Here is a 13,506-nt window from a genome sequence, read left to right as displayed (position 1 = left end):
TTGAATAATCCTGAGTATGTGATGAATTGCACTGAAAAGTAGTTTAGTACACAGACATACATTAGTACACAGACAGAAAGAACAATTTATCTACTTCAGTTGGTAAAACAAATGATGGTAATTCATGGGCTCATTACTCATCGCGATGCTTTGAACATCCAATTTATTTTGGTATTTCTTGTAAATAATCCTGATGAGTGCAAGATGAAGTTTCAACAACATGTGTTTTTCAGTAATACTCAAGTTATGGCCAAACAACTAAAGATATTTTAACCAGACTCATAGGCATGTATACTTTCCAGAATTTTCACTCATTAAAAATAAGAATGGAATCTTCCACTGTCATTGGGTGGCCCGCTTGCTTGTTGAAGAAATGGTGGCACACCCAAGCTGACTATGCAACAAGGCCTGCAGTATCTTCCTTTAATCAGGCAATTTGGATGGCAATGGTGAGTGCTCATTCAAAATCAAATTCTTGGAACTAGAAGCCCCTCTGGTGAGAGTTGCCCACCAATCAAAGGCTGGTGTTTTGCCCTTGACAGTGCCACTGCAAAGGCTGTGAGAACATGCTGCCAGCAGGATGACCAACGTCCAGATGAGCAAGGTCTTATGTATGCTTTCTGTACAAATGGATGGGGTTTGGGTTTAGGGGACATAGGCAGAAGTAGTTAGGGGGATGAAGGGAAAGGTAGGAGATTGGGTCTCAGTGGCCATAATGACTATGCCCCTTTCCCCCTGCCCCCGCCCTATGTTTAGTCCTTCGAACAGGCACAGAGCAGTGCAGATCAAGGGAACACCCCAACCAAGTGACAGCCTGTTCACACTGGTTTACCAAGCAGTGACTGTCTCTTCCCTCTTGCCTGAAGTTGGAAATTAAAGATTCCACCCATAGTTTTATTAGTAACCATTTGAATTCTATGCTTAGCCCCACTAGGGTGTTGCAGAGTTTGTCACAAAGTACTCATAGAGTGGTGATGACTATCTCTTTTCTGATTTGTTCAGTCAATGGCAGGAGCTCTGGGGTTCTACAAAAATTTCTATATTATTCCTGGCTCTGCAGCCATTGGTGCAATATGAGAAAATCCGTGGATCATTGGGTCAAAAAAGATTTACCAAACATTTATATATGTGCACATCAGCTTTTCTTTGCAGTCTGCTCGATGTCTTTGGTGAATTTAAGTGTTTCCAAATATAGAACTAAAAAAAGATCCATTTAACACTAAGCAATGACTATCATTGCTCCCCAAAGGAATTAGTTTCTATCTTACTGGTGGATAAAACAAGACATGAAAGATCATTTAAACATTTTTCAAGTGGTTAAGTATGAACTCACCTATTAAAGAGAAAAGTAAAGGAAAATAAATAATCCCCATTTCTTTCATAAACAAGCCTGTGATCCCCTATCTGGGTTAAATTTGCTCAAATAGTATGCTGCGATCAATTTTTTTTTCAGTGTGAATTTATCTCAATTATTACACTCACTATCTTGTTCTTTAATATTTAAGAAAACTTATAATATATAATTTATTATTTTTGCTTCCTTCCTGTATGTTATTTAGGCTTGCATTGAATATTCCTCAGAGCCCTGTTAACTTCAGAATAGCGTATTATAAATAGAGTAACTCGCAGAGTGGGATTGTACAAGAGAAATTACCAAACATGGAATGTAAATTTGCTTGGCCTGGTTGTGGGTTTGGTTTGGTTGTGCGTTTACTTTCCATATTTTCATGTTTTTGTTTTCTATACTTCTAAGCCTCACAAGCAGGGGTTTACCCCACTGGCTGTCCCGGCAAAACATAAAGGTCTGGGTTTTGTAATAAAAATAACATTGGGTTAATAACGTTCAATATTGTTAAGGATTAAGTGAGACAGCAACTTTTGGCAACCACACAAACAGTTAAATATGGAAATCAGGAAGATTCTCAATGGTGGATCCAGGGCTGAAATAGATTTCTAATCACTGTAAGATTCACATAAAGATCTGTGGGCAAATGTACATGCAATGAATAGCTAATACCATTATTAAACACAGATCGCAACATCTGAGCTCACTTGTCTTTGGGAGAAGGGAGAAAAATATTGGAAGAATACTGTCTAACGAAAATCATGGAGATAAAGTTGAAATGGCAGCAAGTTTGAACGGCAACATTCTTTTAGTATGTTTTTTTCTTCTGTACTATTTAGAACTTGAGATTTCTTTTTGATCAGTGAATCTATTCTCACTGCTCAGAATATTCAGTCAAGGTTTTCCAAGAAAACTCTCTCATCAGGAAAACAAAACAAAATCATTTTGAGCATACATTCATTGTAACATATACTGCTCTATAACTTTATACAGAATATGAAATTGCTAACATCACAAGTGTAAAAACAACATTATAGCACAGTGCTGATTTTTCATTATGTTGGGTGCTTTCTTTTCCCTGATAACCTGTTGAAAAACAAAATGAAGATTTTAAATGCCTCACATTCAGCCATTCTAAATTTTAAAATATGCATTTCAATGAAAACTGCAAAATGTAATTATACACCTTGGTCTTTTTTCTCTAACTTATTAATATTTAGTGGAAGCCATAAGAAAATATCAAAGTAAGGGCCTTCTAAATGTTCCCCGGTTTATAATTAACAATAAGATATTGTATATGATTGATGACCAGAGTTAGAACTGGCTTTTCTTAAATCTGCCCAATCCTGCCTTAATTCTTGGCTTGTTTAATAATATTGTCAATTTTTAAATATTGTAATTTTCTCTTCTTCCTGAAAGTTACTGGTCCAGTCTGTAATAACCTATGGAAAGTAGTTGCTCTCTGCTGTCTTATCCACATCATGACTTGCCTGTGTGTGCTCAGAGAGCAAATAGTCACTGGGTATTCAGTGGAATTGGTGTCATGACTTTGCTCAATCTTTTGCTTTCTACTCTCTTGTTAGCCCAGAGACATCAATGTTTAATTGTAGTTTCCCAATTAATATTGGCACAACCTTCTGGTCTGAAAGACTCATGTTACTCCTGGAAGTGACTGATGGTCAAGATTAGAGTGGTGCTGGAAAAGCACAGCAGATCAGGCAGCATCCGAGGAGCAGGAAAATCGATGTTTCAGGCAGGAGCCCTTCCTATTGGACAGGATTCCTGGTGAAGGGCTCATGCCCAAAACGTTGATTTTCCTGCTCCTCGGATGCTGCCTGACCAGCTGTGCTTTTCCAGCACCACTCTAATCTTGACTTTAATCTCCAGCATCTGCAGTCCTCACTTTTGCCTAGTGACTGCTGGTCGTTAACTTGCTAAATTAGTTCACAGATGAATACAGAGTAACATTCTCTTCAATTTTTTTCAACCATATGTTTAATTCCAACAGTTTAAGAATGTCTGACATTTCTATTTCACAAATCAGTGGTGAGAAAGTACATTACTTCTCAGCTGAACAGTCTGTTTATTTTCAAAATTGCTATTTTTAACAGTTTGTGTAAATGTCCCTTTGCCTTGATATTTCATCTACTGTGGTGATCTTATAATTTGGGGTCAAAGCATACTTGACTATTCTGGCTATTTTGGAATGTGAAGTTTCAAAGAATGGGAGTGAGGTACATAAGATGGTAAAGGGGATCGACAAAGTAGATGTTGAGATGACATATCCTTATTTGGGACAATCTAGAACAAGAGGCCATAATTTTAGGATATGGTGTAGCAGACATAAAGCAGTGATGAGGATAAATTATTTCTCTCAGAGTTGTGAATCTATGGAATTCGCTACCACAGAGTCCAGTGAATGCTGGGACATTGAGTAAATTTAAGGAGGAGATCGACAGATTTTTAAAATTAGTACTGGATTCAGGGTTATGGGGGAACAGGGAGGAAAGTGGAATTGAGGCCAATATGAGATCAGCCATGCTTGTATCAAATGGCAGAGCAGGCTTATTGGGTTAAATTGCTAATCCCTGCTCCTAATTCATACCATATTTTGTGCTTATAATTAGAAGGCTGCTTGGCTTGAAGAAACATTGAAATTTATTGAAATAGAGGAAAATAGCAGGCTATGGCTCCTATGTAACCAATTCTCTCATATAATGTCAATGTAAAGATCAGAATATTAAAGCATCCGTGATTAAAATGGACATGTTTATATGTTACTATGAGGGATTGAGATTTATTTCCTCAAAGCTTTGTCGAAACTGGCAGGTTATGTCTTCATCTTTTGTTATGCTACTTATAACAGTAATAAAACACATTTGCAAAATGATCCTGCCAGACTTTATGCACCAAAGACTGAATCTAATATAAGTTATTCAACCCTGATATTCTCATTGTAGTCCTAATTGCTACTTTAAGAATAGATCGCCTAAAAAAAGCTCAGGAAATTGAAGTAGAAATGATTCATGTGGTGGGGCTGTAAGGAGATAAATACCATAATTAACAGTCACCAGTTCTTGAGTTGGAGTCATTTTCATGATTCTTTTTTTCCATTAAACTTGTTGAATAACAGTGATTTAATCTTCAAACAATTACATCCTGTCTCTGAATAAGAAAGCCAAAGGTGTGCCAAATATCGGTATTAATTAAAAGATATGTTGGTTCTTTGGAACTTGCAGAATTCAACCCTGTTTAAATAAGGAAGCCAATTTAGTGCATTAACTCACTTCAGCACCCATTTCCCTAACAGTAACTATCTTAAGCTTGAAAAACAAATAATATATGTAGTATTAATTGGAAACTTGGGAGTGGACAATGCATACCTCTAAGTTTGATTTGTATTTCTACATTTTGTGAGTTAAGAGAAGAACTTAGCTTGATTTTTGTGTTCTTTGCATCAGTAGGGTATTTGAAATGTGTTTACATGCATTTGAATGAAGCTTTAAGAAAATGTTGAGGTAATTAGAAAAGTTATTTAGAAAACAAACAGTGGAAGACAAGGATCCAAAGACATGGAAGACATGGTAGACTAGTTAGTAAAGTTAGGTCACGTGGTATTTAGGATGAGCTTGTCAACTGGATATATAATTGGTTTAACAGGAGGAGATAGACGGTGGTGGTGGAGATTTGCTTTTCAGACTGGAAGTCTGTCACCAGCGGTGTTCCACAGGGATCGGTTCTGGGTCCTCCTCTGTTTATTATTTATATGAATGATTTGGAAGAAAATACAGAAGGCATGGTTAGCAAGTTTGTGGATGACACCAAAACTGGTGGCATAGTAGACATGTTTTCTAAGATTGCAAAGGGATCTTGCTAAAATGGGTCAATGGGCTGAACAATATCAGATAGTTCAATCTGGTTAATGTGATGTATTGCATTTTAGTACAACAAACAAGGGGACGGCTTATACAATTAATGGTAGGGCCTTGGGTACTGTTGTAAACCAAAGGGACCAAGTGGTTCAGATACATAATTCTTTGAAGTTTGTATCACATACAGACAGGGGGGTTAAAATGGTGTTTAGTATGAATGCTTTCATTGCTCAGTCCTTCGAATATAGGAGTTGGGGAGTTGTATTGAGGTTGTACAGACATTGGTGAGGCCTCTTCTGTAATATTTTGTCCAGTTCTGGTCTCCCATTTATAAGAAGGATATTATCAAGCTGGAGAGCGTTCTGAAGAGATTTACCAGGTTGGTATTGCGTATGGGGGACAGATTAGTATCCTTTGCAAGCCGGATCGGGAGTCTCGCATGGTGTGTTGCCTGCCCGGTGCCAGGGTGCGAGACATCTCTGACCGGCTTGAAAGGATATTGGAGCGGGAGGGGGAGGATCCAGTTGTTGTGGTCCACGTTGGTACCAACAACATAGGCAAGACTAGGGTGGAGGACCTGTTTGGGCATTACGAAGCACTAGGCAGGAAATTGAAGCACAGGTCCTCAAGGGTCATAATCTCCGGATTACTGCCCGAGCCACGTGCCAATTGGCATAGGGACAAGAAAATTAGGCAAGTAAACACGTAGCTAAGGGATTGGTGTGGGAAAGAGGGATTCCACTTCATGGGGCATTGGCATCAGTTTTGGAACAGGGGGGATCTGTACCGTTGGGACGGTCTCCACCTGAACCGATCAGGTACCAGTGTTCTAGTGAAGAGGATAAATAGGGTGGTCAGTAGGACTTTAAACTTCTGAGTTGGGGGGAAGGGAAAGTGAAAGCGACAGGGAGTATGGAGGTAAATGGAACGATAAGCAGCAGGATAGCATGTTTCCAGGCGGATTTAAAATTGAGGCAGACTGAGAATGCAGAAAAAAGCAAGGATAACTTAGGACATATGACTTCCAACATCTCTAATGATAAGGAAGTTAGCATTAAGGCACTTTACCTGAATGCTCGTAGCATTCATTACAAAGTAGATGAACTAATGGCACAGATAATAGTGAATGATTATGATGTAGTAGGCATCACAGAGACTTGGTTACAGGGGGTCAGGACTGGCAGTTAAACCTCCATGGTTTTTCAACTTATCGAAAAGACAGAGAGGTGGGCAGAGGGGGTGGGGTTGCCTTGTTAGTTAAGAACAAAATTAAATCTATGGTATTGAATGACATAGCGTCGGATGATGTGGAGTCTGTGTGGGTGGAATTGAGGAACCACAAAGGCAAAAAAACCATAATTGGAGTTGTGTATAGACCTCCTAACAGTGGTCAGGACCAGGGATGCAACATGTACCGGGAAATAGAGAAGGCATGTCAGAAAGGCAAGGTTACATTGATCATGGGAGACTTCAATATGCAGGTGGACTGGGTAAATAATGTTGCTAGGCCAGTAATATTAGAAATAATAGTAAAAGTTTCTTTCAGTACATAAGAAACAAACGACAGGCAAAAGTAGACATTGGGCCACTTCAAACTGATGCAGGAAGCCTAGTGATGGGAGATAAGGAAATAGCAGGAGAACTTAACAAGTACTTTGTGTCAGTTTTCACAGTGGAAGACATGAGTAATATCCCAAAAATTAAAGGGTGCCACGGGGCTGAGTTGAGTATGGTTGCCATTACGAAAGAGATAGTGCTAGAAAAGTTAAAAAGTCTTAAAATTGATAAATCTCCTGGTCCCAATGGGATACACCCTAGAGTTCTGAGAGAGGTGGATGAGGAAATAGCAGAGGCATTGGTTGAGATCTTTCAAGAGTCACTGGAGTCAGGAAAGGTCCCGGATGATTGGAAGATGGCTGTTGTAACCCCCTTGTTCAAGAAAGGATCAAGGCAAAAGATGGAAAATTATAGGCCAATCAGCTTAACCTCGGTTGTTGGTAAAATTCTAGAATCCATCATTAAGGATGAGGTTTCTAAATTCTTGGAAGAGCAGAGTCTGATTAGAACAAGTCAACATGGATTTAGTAAAGGGAGGTCATGCCTGACAAACCTGTTGGAATTTTTTGAAGAGGTAACAAGTAGGTTAGACCAGGGAAACCCAGTGGATGTGGTCTATCTAGACTTTCAAAAGGCCTTTGATAAGGTGCCACACGGGAGGCTGCTGAGCAAGGTGAGGGCCCATGGTGTTCGAGGTGAGCTACTAGGATGGATTGAGGATTGGCTGTCTAACAGAAGGCAGAGAGTTGGGATAAAAGGTTCTTTTTCAGAATGGCAGCCGGTGACGAGCGGTGTCCCGCAGGGTTCGGTGCTGGGGCCACAGCTGTTCGCATTATATATTATGATTTGGATGAGGGAACGGGGGGCATTCTAGCGAAGTTTGCCGATGATACGAAGTTAGGTGGACAGGCAGGTAGTACTGAGGAAATGGGGAGGCTACAGAAGGATCTAGACAGGTTGGGAGAGTGGTCCAGGAAATGGCTGATGGAATTTAACGTGAGCAAGTGCGAGGTCTTGCACTTTGGCAAAAAGAATAAAAGCATGGACTACTTTCTAAATGGTGAGAAAATTAATAAAGCCAAAGCACAAAGGGATCTGGGAGTGCTAGTCAAGGATTCTCTAAAGGTAAACATGCAGGTTGAGTCTGTGATTAAGAAAGCGAATGCAATGTTGTCTCTTATCTCAAGAGGGTTGGAATATAAAAGCAGAGATGTACTACTAAGACTTTATAAAGCTCTGGTTAGGGCCCATTTGGAGTACTGTGTCCAGTTTTGGTCCCCACACCTCAGGAAGGACATAATGGCACTGGAACGTGTCCAGCGGAGATTCACACGGATGATCCCTGGAATGACAGGTCTAGCATATGAGGAACAGCTGAGGATACTGGGATTGTATTCGTTGGAGTTTAGAAGATTAAGGGGAGACTTAATAGAGACGTACAAAATAATACATGGCTTTGAAAAGGTGGATGCTAGGAAATTGTTTCCGTTAGACGAGGAGACTAGGACCCGTGGACACAGCCTTAGAATTAGAGGGGGTCATTTCAGAACAGAAATGCGGAGACATTTTTTCAGCCAGAGAGTGGTGGGCCTGTGGAATTCATTGCCACGGAGTGCAGTGGAAGCCGGGACGCTAAATGTCTTCAAGGCCGAGATTGATAGATTCTTGTTGTCTAGAGGAATTAAGGGCTACGGGGAGAACGCTGGTAAGTGGAGCTGAAATGCGCATCAGCCATGATCGAATGGCGGAGTGTACTCGATGGGCCGAATGGCCTTACTTCCACTCCTATGTCTTATGGTCTTATGGTCTTATGGAAGGTTTGAGTTATAAAGATAGGTTGGATAAGGTCTAACTTTATTTCACGGAGCGTAGGTGGTTGAGAGGCAACCTTATAGAAATTTATAAAATAATGAGAGGTATAGGTAAAGTCAATGGTAATTGTCTCTTCCCTAGCATGGGGGATTTCAAGACTGGGGGCACATTTTTAAGTGAGAGGAGAGAGATTTAAAAAACAGTTTGGGCAAATATTTTACACAGTGGATGGTTCACTTTTGGAATGAACTTCCTGAGGAAGTAATAGAATTGGGCACAATTACAACATTTAAAAGACATTGGGCAAGTACATGGATAGGAGAGGTTTGGAGGGATATGGGCAGGCAGTGGCACTAGCTTAGTTTGGGATTATGTTCAGCATGGACTGGTTGGATTACAACTCTGACTCTAAGTGAGAAAGAAAATGGGTCGTGGTCTATGAAAAATGTATCCAATGACACAGGTTGACATAATGAGAAACAACTTCCCTTTAGAGAGAACCCTCCAAATGATCAGAGAATGAGCAAGTTTCTGTTAGAGAGTACAGTGCTATAGCTGCAAAGAGGTTTATAAGTCTGTCATCTCGAAAGTGGTTTGAGCTATAATGGAGCCCTGAGTGTTATAAAGAAAGAGCAAAAGAAAGCTCCAGAAACAGAAGGTTCTGGAAGAGGAGTTTAAGGAATCCATGCTAAAATATACATGAGCTGTGTTAGTCCATTGTTTAAGTGTAACATCAAGTGACGTTAAGTAAAAAAGATAGCATCAGATGAACGAAGAGATAAAGTACAGCTGGTCTATATTGAAGAAGGAACTTTAAGATGCAAACAAAGTGATCCTTCCATTGAGATTTAAGTATCTGTAAGATGGTTATTGAGGGTAGCAGGGTTGAATTTTCATTTCTGGCATTTGCATTAGGACAGTTTCAAATAGTTCTTACATAATTTAGTTCATTTCTTTTCCTTCTGTGCATAATAAGCATTGATGATCTTCTGTTAAAAGCACATCGGCAGCTTCTTGTGAATATGTTCAATGACTGACTACCATGGTAACCAATATGCAAAAATAAAACATATGGTCTATCAAGCCAGATTTCACTCTGGGAGCTAACATATCTGGTGCTACCATCAGCTGGATTCGCACATTATAGTCACAATTCTTTTAAAATAACAGAAAATGCTTAGTATAAATTTGGTAAATTTCTTAACTATTCATAATTGCTAGCAAAACAATTCAATAAATTTTAAACATGAACAATCTTATGGATTTACTTTCTTATGTAAGCTTCAAAATTGCAGATTTTCTATAACTATTACATTTCTCACTCATATACATTTTCTTAAAGTATAATTAATCAGAGCTTCCAAGCAAAATCACAATGAGTGGTCACAAATTCTGGATAAAACCAGTATTTTTCTTACATGGAACAAAAAACATGGTTTTGACTCAGAATAAAGCCATAACTGTATAAAAACAAAATCTGGCTAAATATGTAAACTAAGAAATTAAGGTCCACAGATTGGCAAATTAGCTACATGCTGCTAGGAATGTAAGTCAATTCATATAAAAGCTACACTTATGCAAGCTATCAGAGTTTCAAAGGGGAGTGATTTTCAAACCAATTAAGCAAATAGATGATATAGGAGTAAAGATATGGAAATTAAATAAATATGTTTCTGTATTGAATGATGCAACAAGGGCATGACATTTCTCAGTTCGGTCCATCTTGCAGGAAGTAGGTTACTTTCAGCTTAATTAGAAAATGGGTTGCATACAGCCAACAGGCCCGAGGGAAGCTTCTATGAAATTTGAACTTTGTCTGATTGAAAAAATAAAGGAAGAGTTTATGATTGGAATTCAGGTTTTAGAGAGATTCTGATATTATACATTTTAGAACTTTAGTAACTGTTCATGGAATGGATGAAACAACAGAAGATAAACCCGTTACAATATGCATAAAAGTAGCAATAACACTGTCTGTAATAAACTGGTAAAGTCAAGGACTATCTTATCCATGAATTGAAATCAATTGGCCATGTCTGGCAAAAGGAGGAGTGGTGGCTACATGATCAAAATTGCTTTGACACCTGCTCAATAAACTGGGTGCTTTATCGCCATAAAGGACAATGATTGTCCTGTAGAAAAATTTAAGAAGTTTATCACAGGAAAGCTGTATCTTCAAATAAACATTTAAGGCTAAACATAACAAGAAACTAAGAAGCTACTTTTGATATGGAAACAAACTGCAGACTAAAGGCTTCCAGAGGAATTATCAACTTTTTGGATGAAAGAATCTGAAGTATCATCAGTAATGGCCCGAAGGATAAAAAATTCTATAAGAATCGAACAGCAGAACTGCCCCTTTAGCAGAACTTAAAAAAAACAATACTGTACAAGGATTGAACCCAGGACACATCCAGAGCCAAACATTGTTGGTGGAATCCTGGCCATATTCCACCATAATCAGGGAATGGCCAAGTTGGATTTTGAAGCTTAACTTAGAGTCATGGAGTCATAGAGATGTACAGCAACGAAACAGACCCCTCGGTCCAACTCATCCATGCCAACCAGATATCCCAACCCAATCTAGTCCCACCTGCCAGCACCTGGCCCATATCCCTCCAAACCCTTCCTAATTCATATACCCATCCAGATGCTTCTTAAATGTTGCAGTTGTACTAGCCTCCACCACTTTCTTTGACAGCCCATTCCACACAAGCACTACCCTATGCATGAAAAAGTTGCCCCTTAGGTCTCTTTTATATCTTGCCCCTCTCACACTAACCCTATGCCCTCTAGATTAGATTAGATTACTTACAGTATGGAAACAGGCCCTTCGGCCCAACAAGTCCACACTGCCCCGCTGAAGCGCAACCCACCCATACCCCTACATCTACCCCTTACCTAACACTCGGGGCAATTTAACATGGCCAATTCACCTGACCTGCACATCTTTGGACTGTGGGAGGAAACCGGAGCACCCGGAGGAAACCCACGCAGACACGGGGAGAACGTGCAAACTCCACACAGTCAGTCGCCTGAGGCGGGAAATGAACCCAGGTCTTAGGCGCTGTGAGGCAGCAGTGCTAACCACTGTGCCACCGTGCTGCCCTCTAGTTCTGGACTCCCCCACCTCAGGGAAAAAACTTTGTATATTTATCCTATCCATGCCCCTCATGATTTTATAAGCCTCTATAAGGTCACCCCTCAGCCTCTGATGCTCCAAGAAAAACAGCCCAGCCTATTCAGCCTCTCCCTATAACTCAAATTACTTGCTTACTTGAGGGATTTTATTTTGGTTTCTATACGCAATAAAGTTTAAATCATTGTTTCAGTACTTCATTGTCTGTGATATTTCTTAATAAGTAGACCAAATTAAAAGAAACTTGTGATGATTTACTCAAAACAATATATATAGTTAGACATGAAACAGCATAAGTCAGGAGCGATTTTGGATCAACAGCCTTATTTGAAAAATATTACCCATATCCAAATAAATCAGGCAAGATCCTCACAGAGAGGGATGAAACTGACCAGTCAGGAGGTTTGATTGGCTGGTTTGTTATGCATTCAGACTAGACCAAATCCAAGGTACAACATATTGGAATACAGTTAAACACGCTATTGCGGAGGAAGTCATTACAGCAAAGGAAACATTAAAGAAACTAAATCCTATAAAATACACTCAAGCTTGGGTGACCCAGAAGATATAATGCTAGTCCTTTTTAAATAATGCTTCATGTGTTAATCTTCCAGTTGGCTATTCAAGTGCTGCAGACTGCATTATATGTTTGGTGGATAAAAATAATCAATGTTGCCTATTGGCCTGGGAAGCCAAGAAATTTAAAGGAACAGTTCAAAGTACCTTAGCAGCTGAAACATAACTGCCAGTACAATCTTCTAAAATAAATCGTGTTTGAGGGACAACCTGAGAAAGGACTGCACACAGAATATTATGTGGATAATGATTCTCTTTGGAACAATGTATATTTAACAAAGGATGGCACAAACTAAGAATTTGAGGACTCATCTCTCTAGCGCAGAGGAAATGTTTGAAAGAAAAGAAGGTTTCCAAAAAATTGATTTCTGAAATAAAGTGGGTTGACACATGTCATTGGTTGTCAAATTATTTCACAAAAAAATGTGTCAGATCCAAGAATTTATGAAGATCCCCTAAGGGGACACTTCATGGGATGAGCAGATATGAGAACATGAAAGAAAATCAATTTATGTTTTAGTTGCTTAATGATGGAACATGTTATTTCATTTTGTTTAAAGAATGAAGGGTGCATATAGAAAGTTGATTCTGTTTTTAACGAAGTAAGATGTAGAATATTTTAAGAATTGTTTGATTTGCATTAACTACATTCAAGAATATTTACATGTCTTCAAAAGTTTTAAAATATTTTTAATCAGCATGGTCAGATGTGTCAGATAGGATTTAAGCCCAAACGTTTGAACCCAAAACTATGGACGATGCCACCACACAATAAGATCCTACCTGAAAAGCATTATTTAAAGGGAAGAAAGGAATCTGTTAATATATTAAGTAATTGAGCAGGTGATTGGGGTTACTTGATTAAATATTTGGCTGGGTAGAGGGCTTTTGTGGCACTACAGTAGTGTCCCTACCTCTGAGCCAGAGGCCTGGCCTCAAGTCCCACCTGCTCCTGAGGTGTGTCATAACATATCTGAACAGGTTGATTAGAAAATATCTTTGGCTGGATACAGGTCTCTTGTGACACATGTGTAATGCCCCTATTTCCAAGACAAAAGGCCCACCTTCATGTCTCACCTGCTTCACAGGTATATTTAATGCACTTTATCAGGTTGATTTAAAAAGAAAATGCTGAGTAAATATAAAGAGGGAACAGGTGAGTCTGGTACGTGGAAGAGATGTAAGACTCAGTGGTTAATAAAGTC

The 13,506-nt window shown here is 39.2% G+C and overlaps 1 protein-coding gene across 1 annotated transcript in view; it reads right to left on the bottom strand.

Moving 5' to 3' along the window:
• Positions 1 to 381: 381 nt before the first annotated feature.
• LOC140467098 (peptidase inhibitor 16-like) overlaps positions 382 to 13,506 on the bottom strand; it is a 53,669-nt gene continuing 40,544 nt past the window's right edge. The window contains exon 8 of the mRNA XM_072563163.1: positions 382 to 2,431. Coding sequence (XP_072419264.1) covers positions 2,331 to 2,431 — 101 coding nt within the window. The 3' untranslated portion in view covers positions 382 to 2,330. The remainder of the gene's footprint in view (positions 2,432 to 13,506) is intronic.

This window comes from Chiloscyllium punctatum, chromosome 45, assembly GCF_047496795.1.
Source record: "Chiloscyllium punctatum isolate Juve2018m chromosome 45, sChiPun1.3, whole genome shotgun sequence".
Lineage (NCBI taxonomy): Eukaryota > Metazoa > Chordata > Chondrichthyes > Orectolobiformes > Hemiscylliidae > Chiloscyllium > Chiloscyllium punctatum.
Note: the sequence above shows the minus strand (reverse complement) of the source record. Positions and strands in the feature narration are given on the sequence as shown.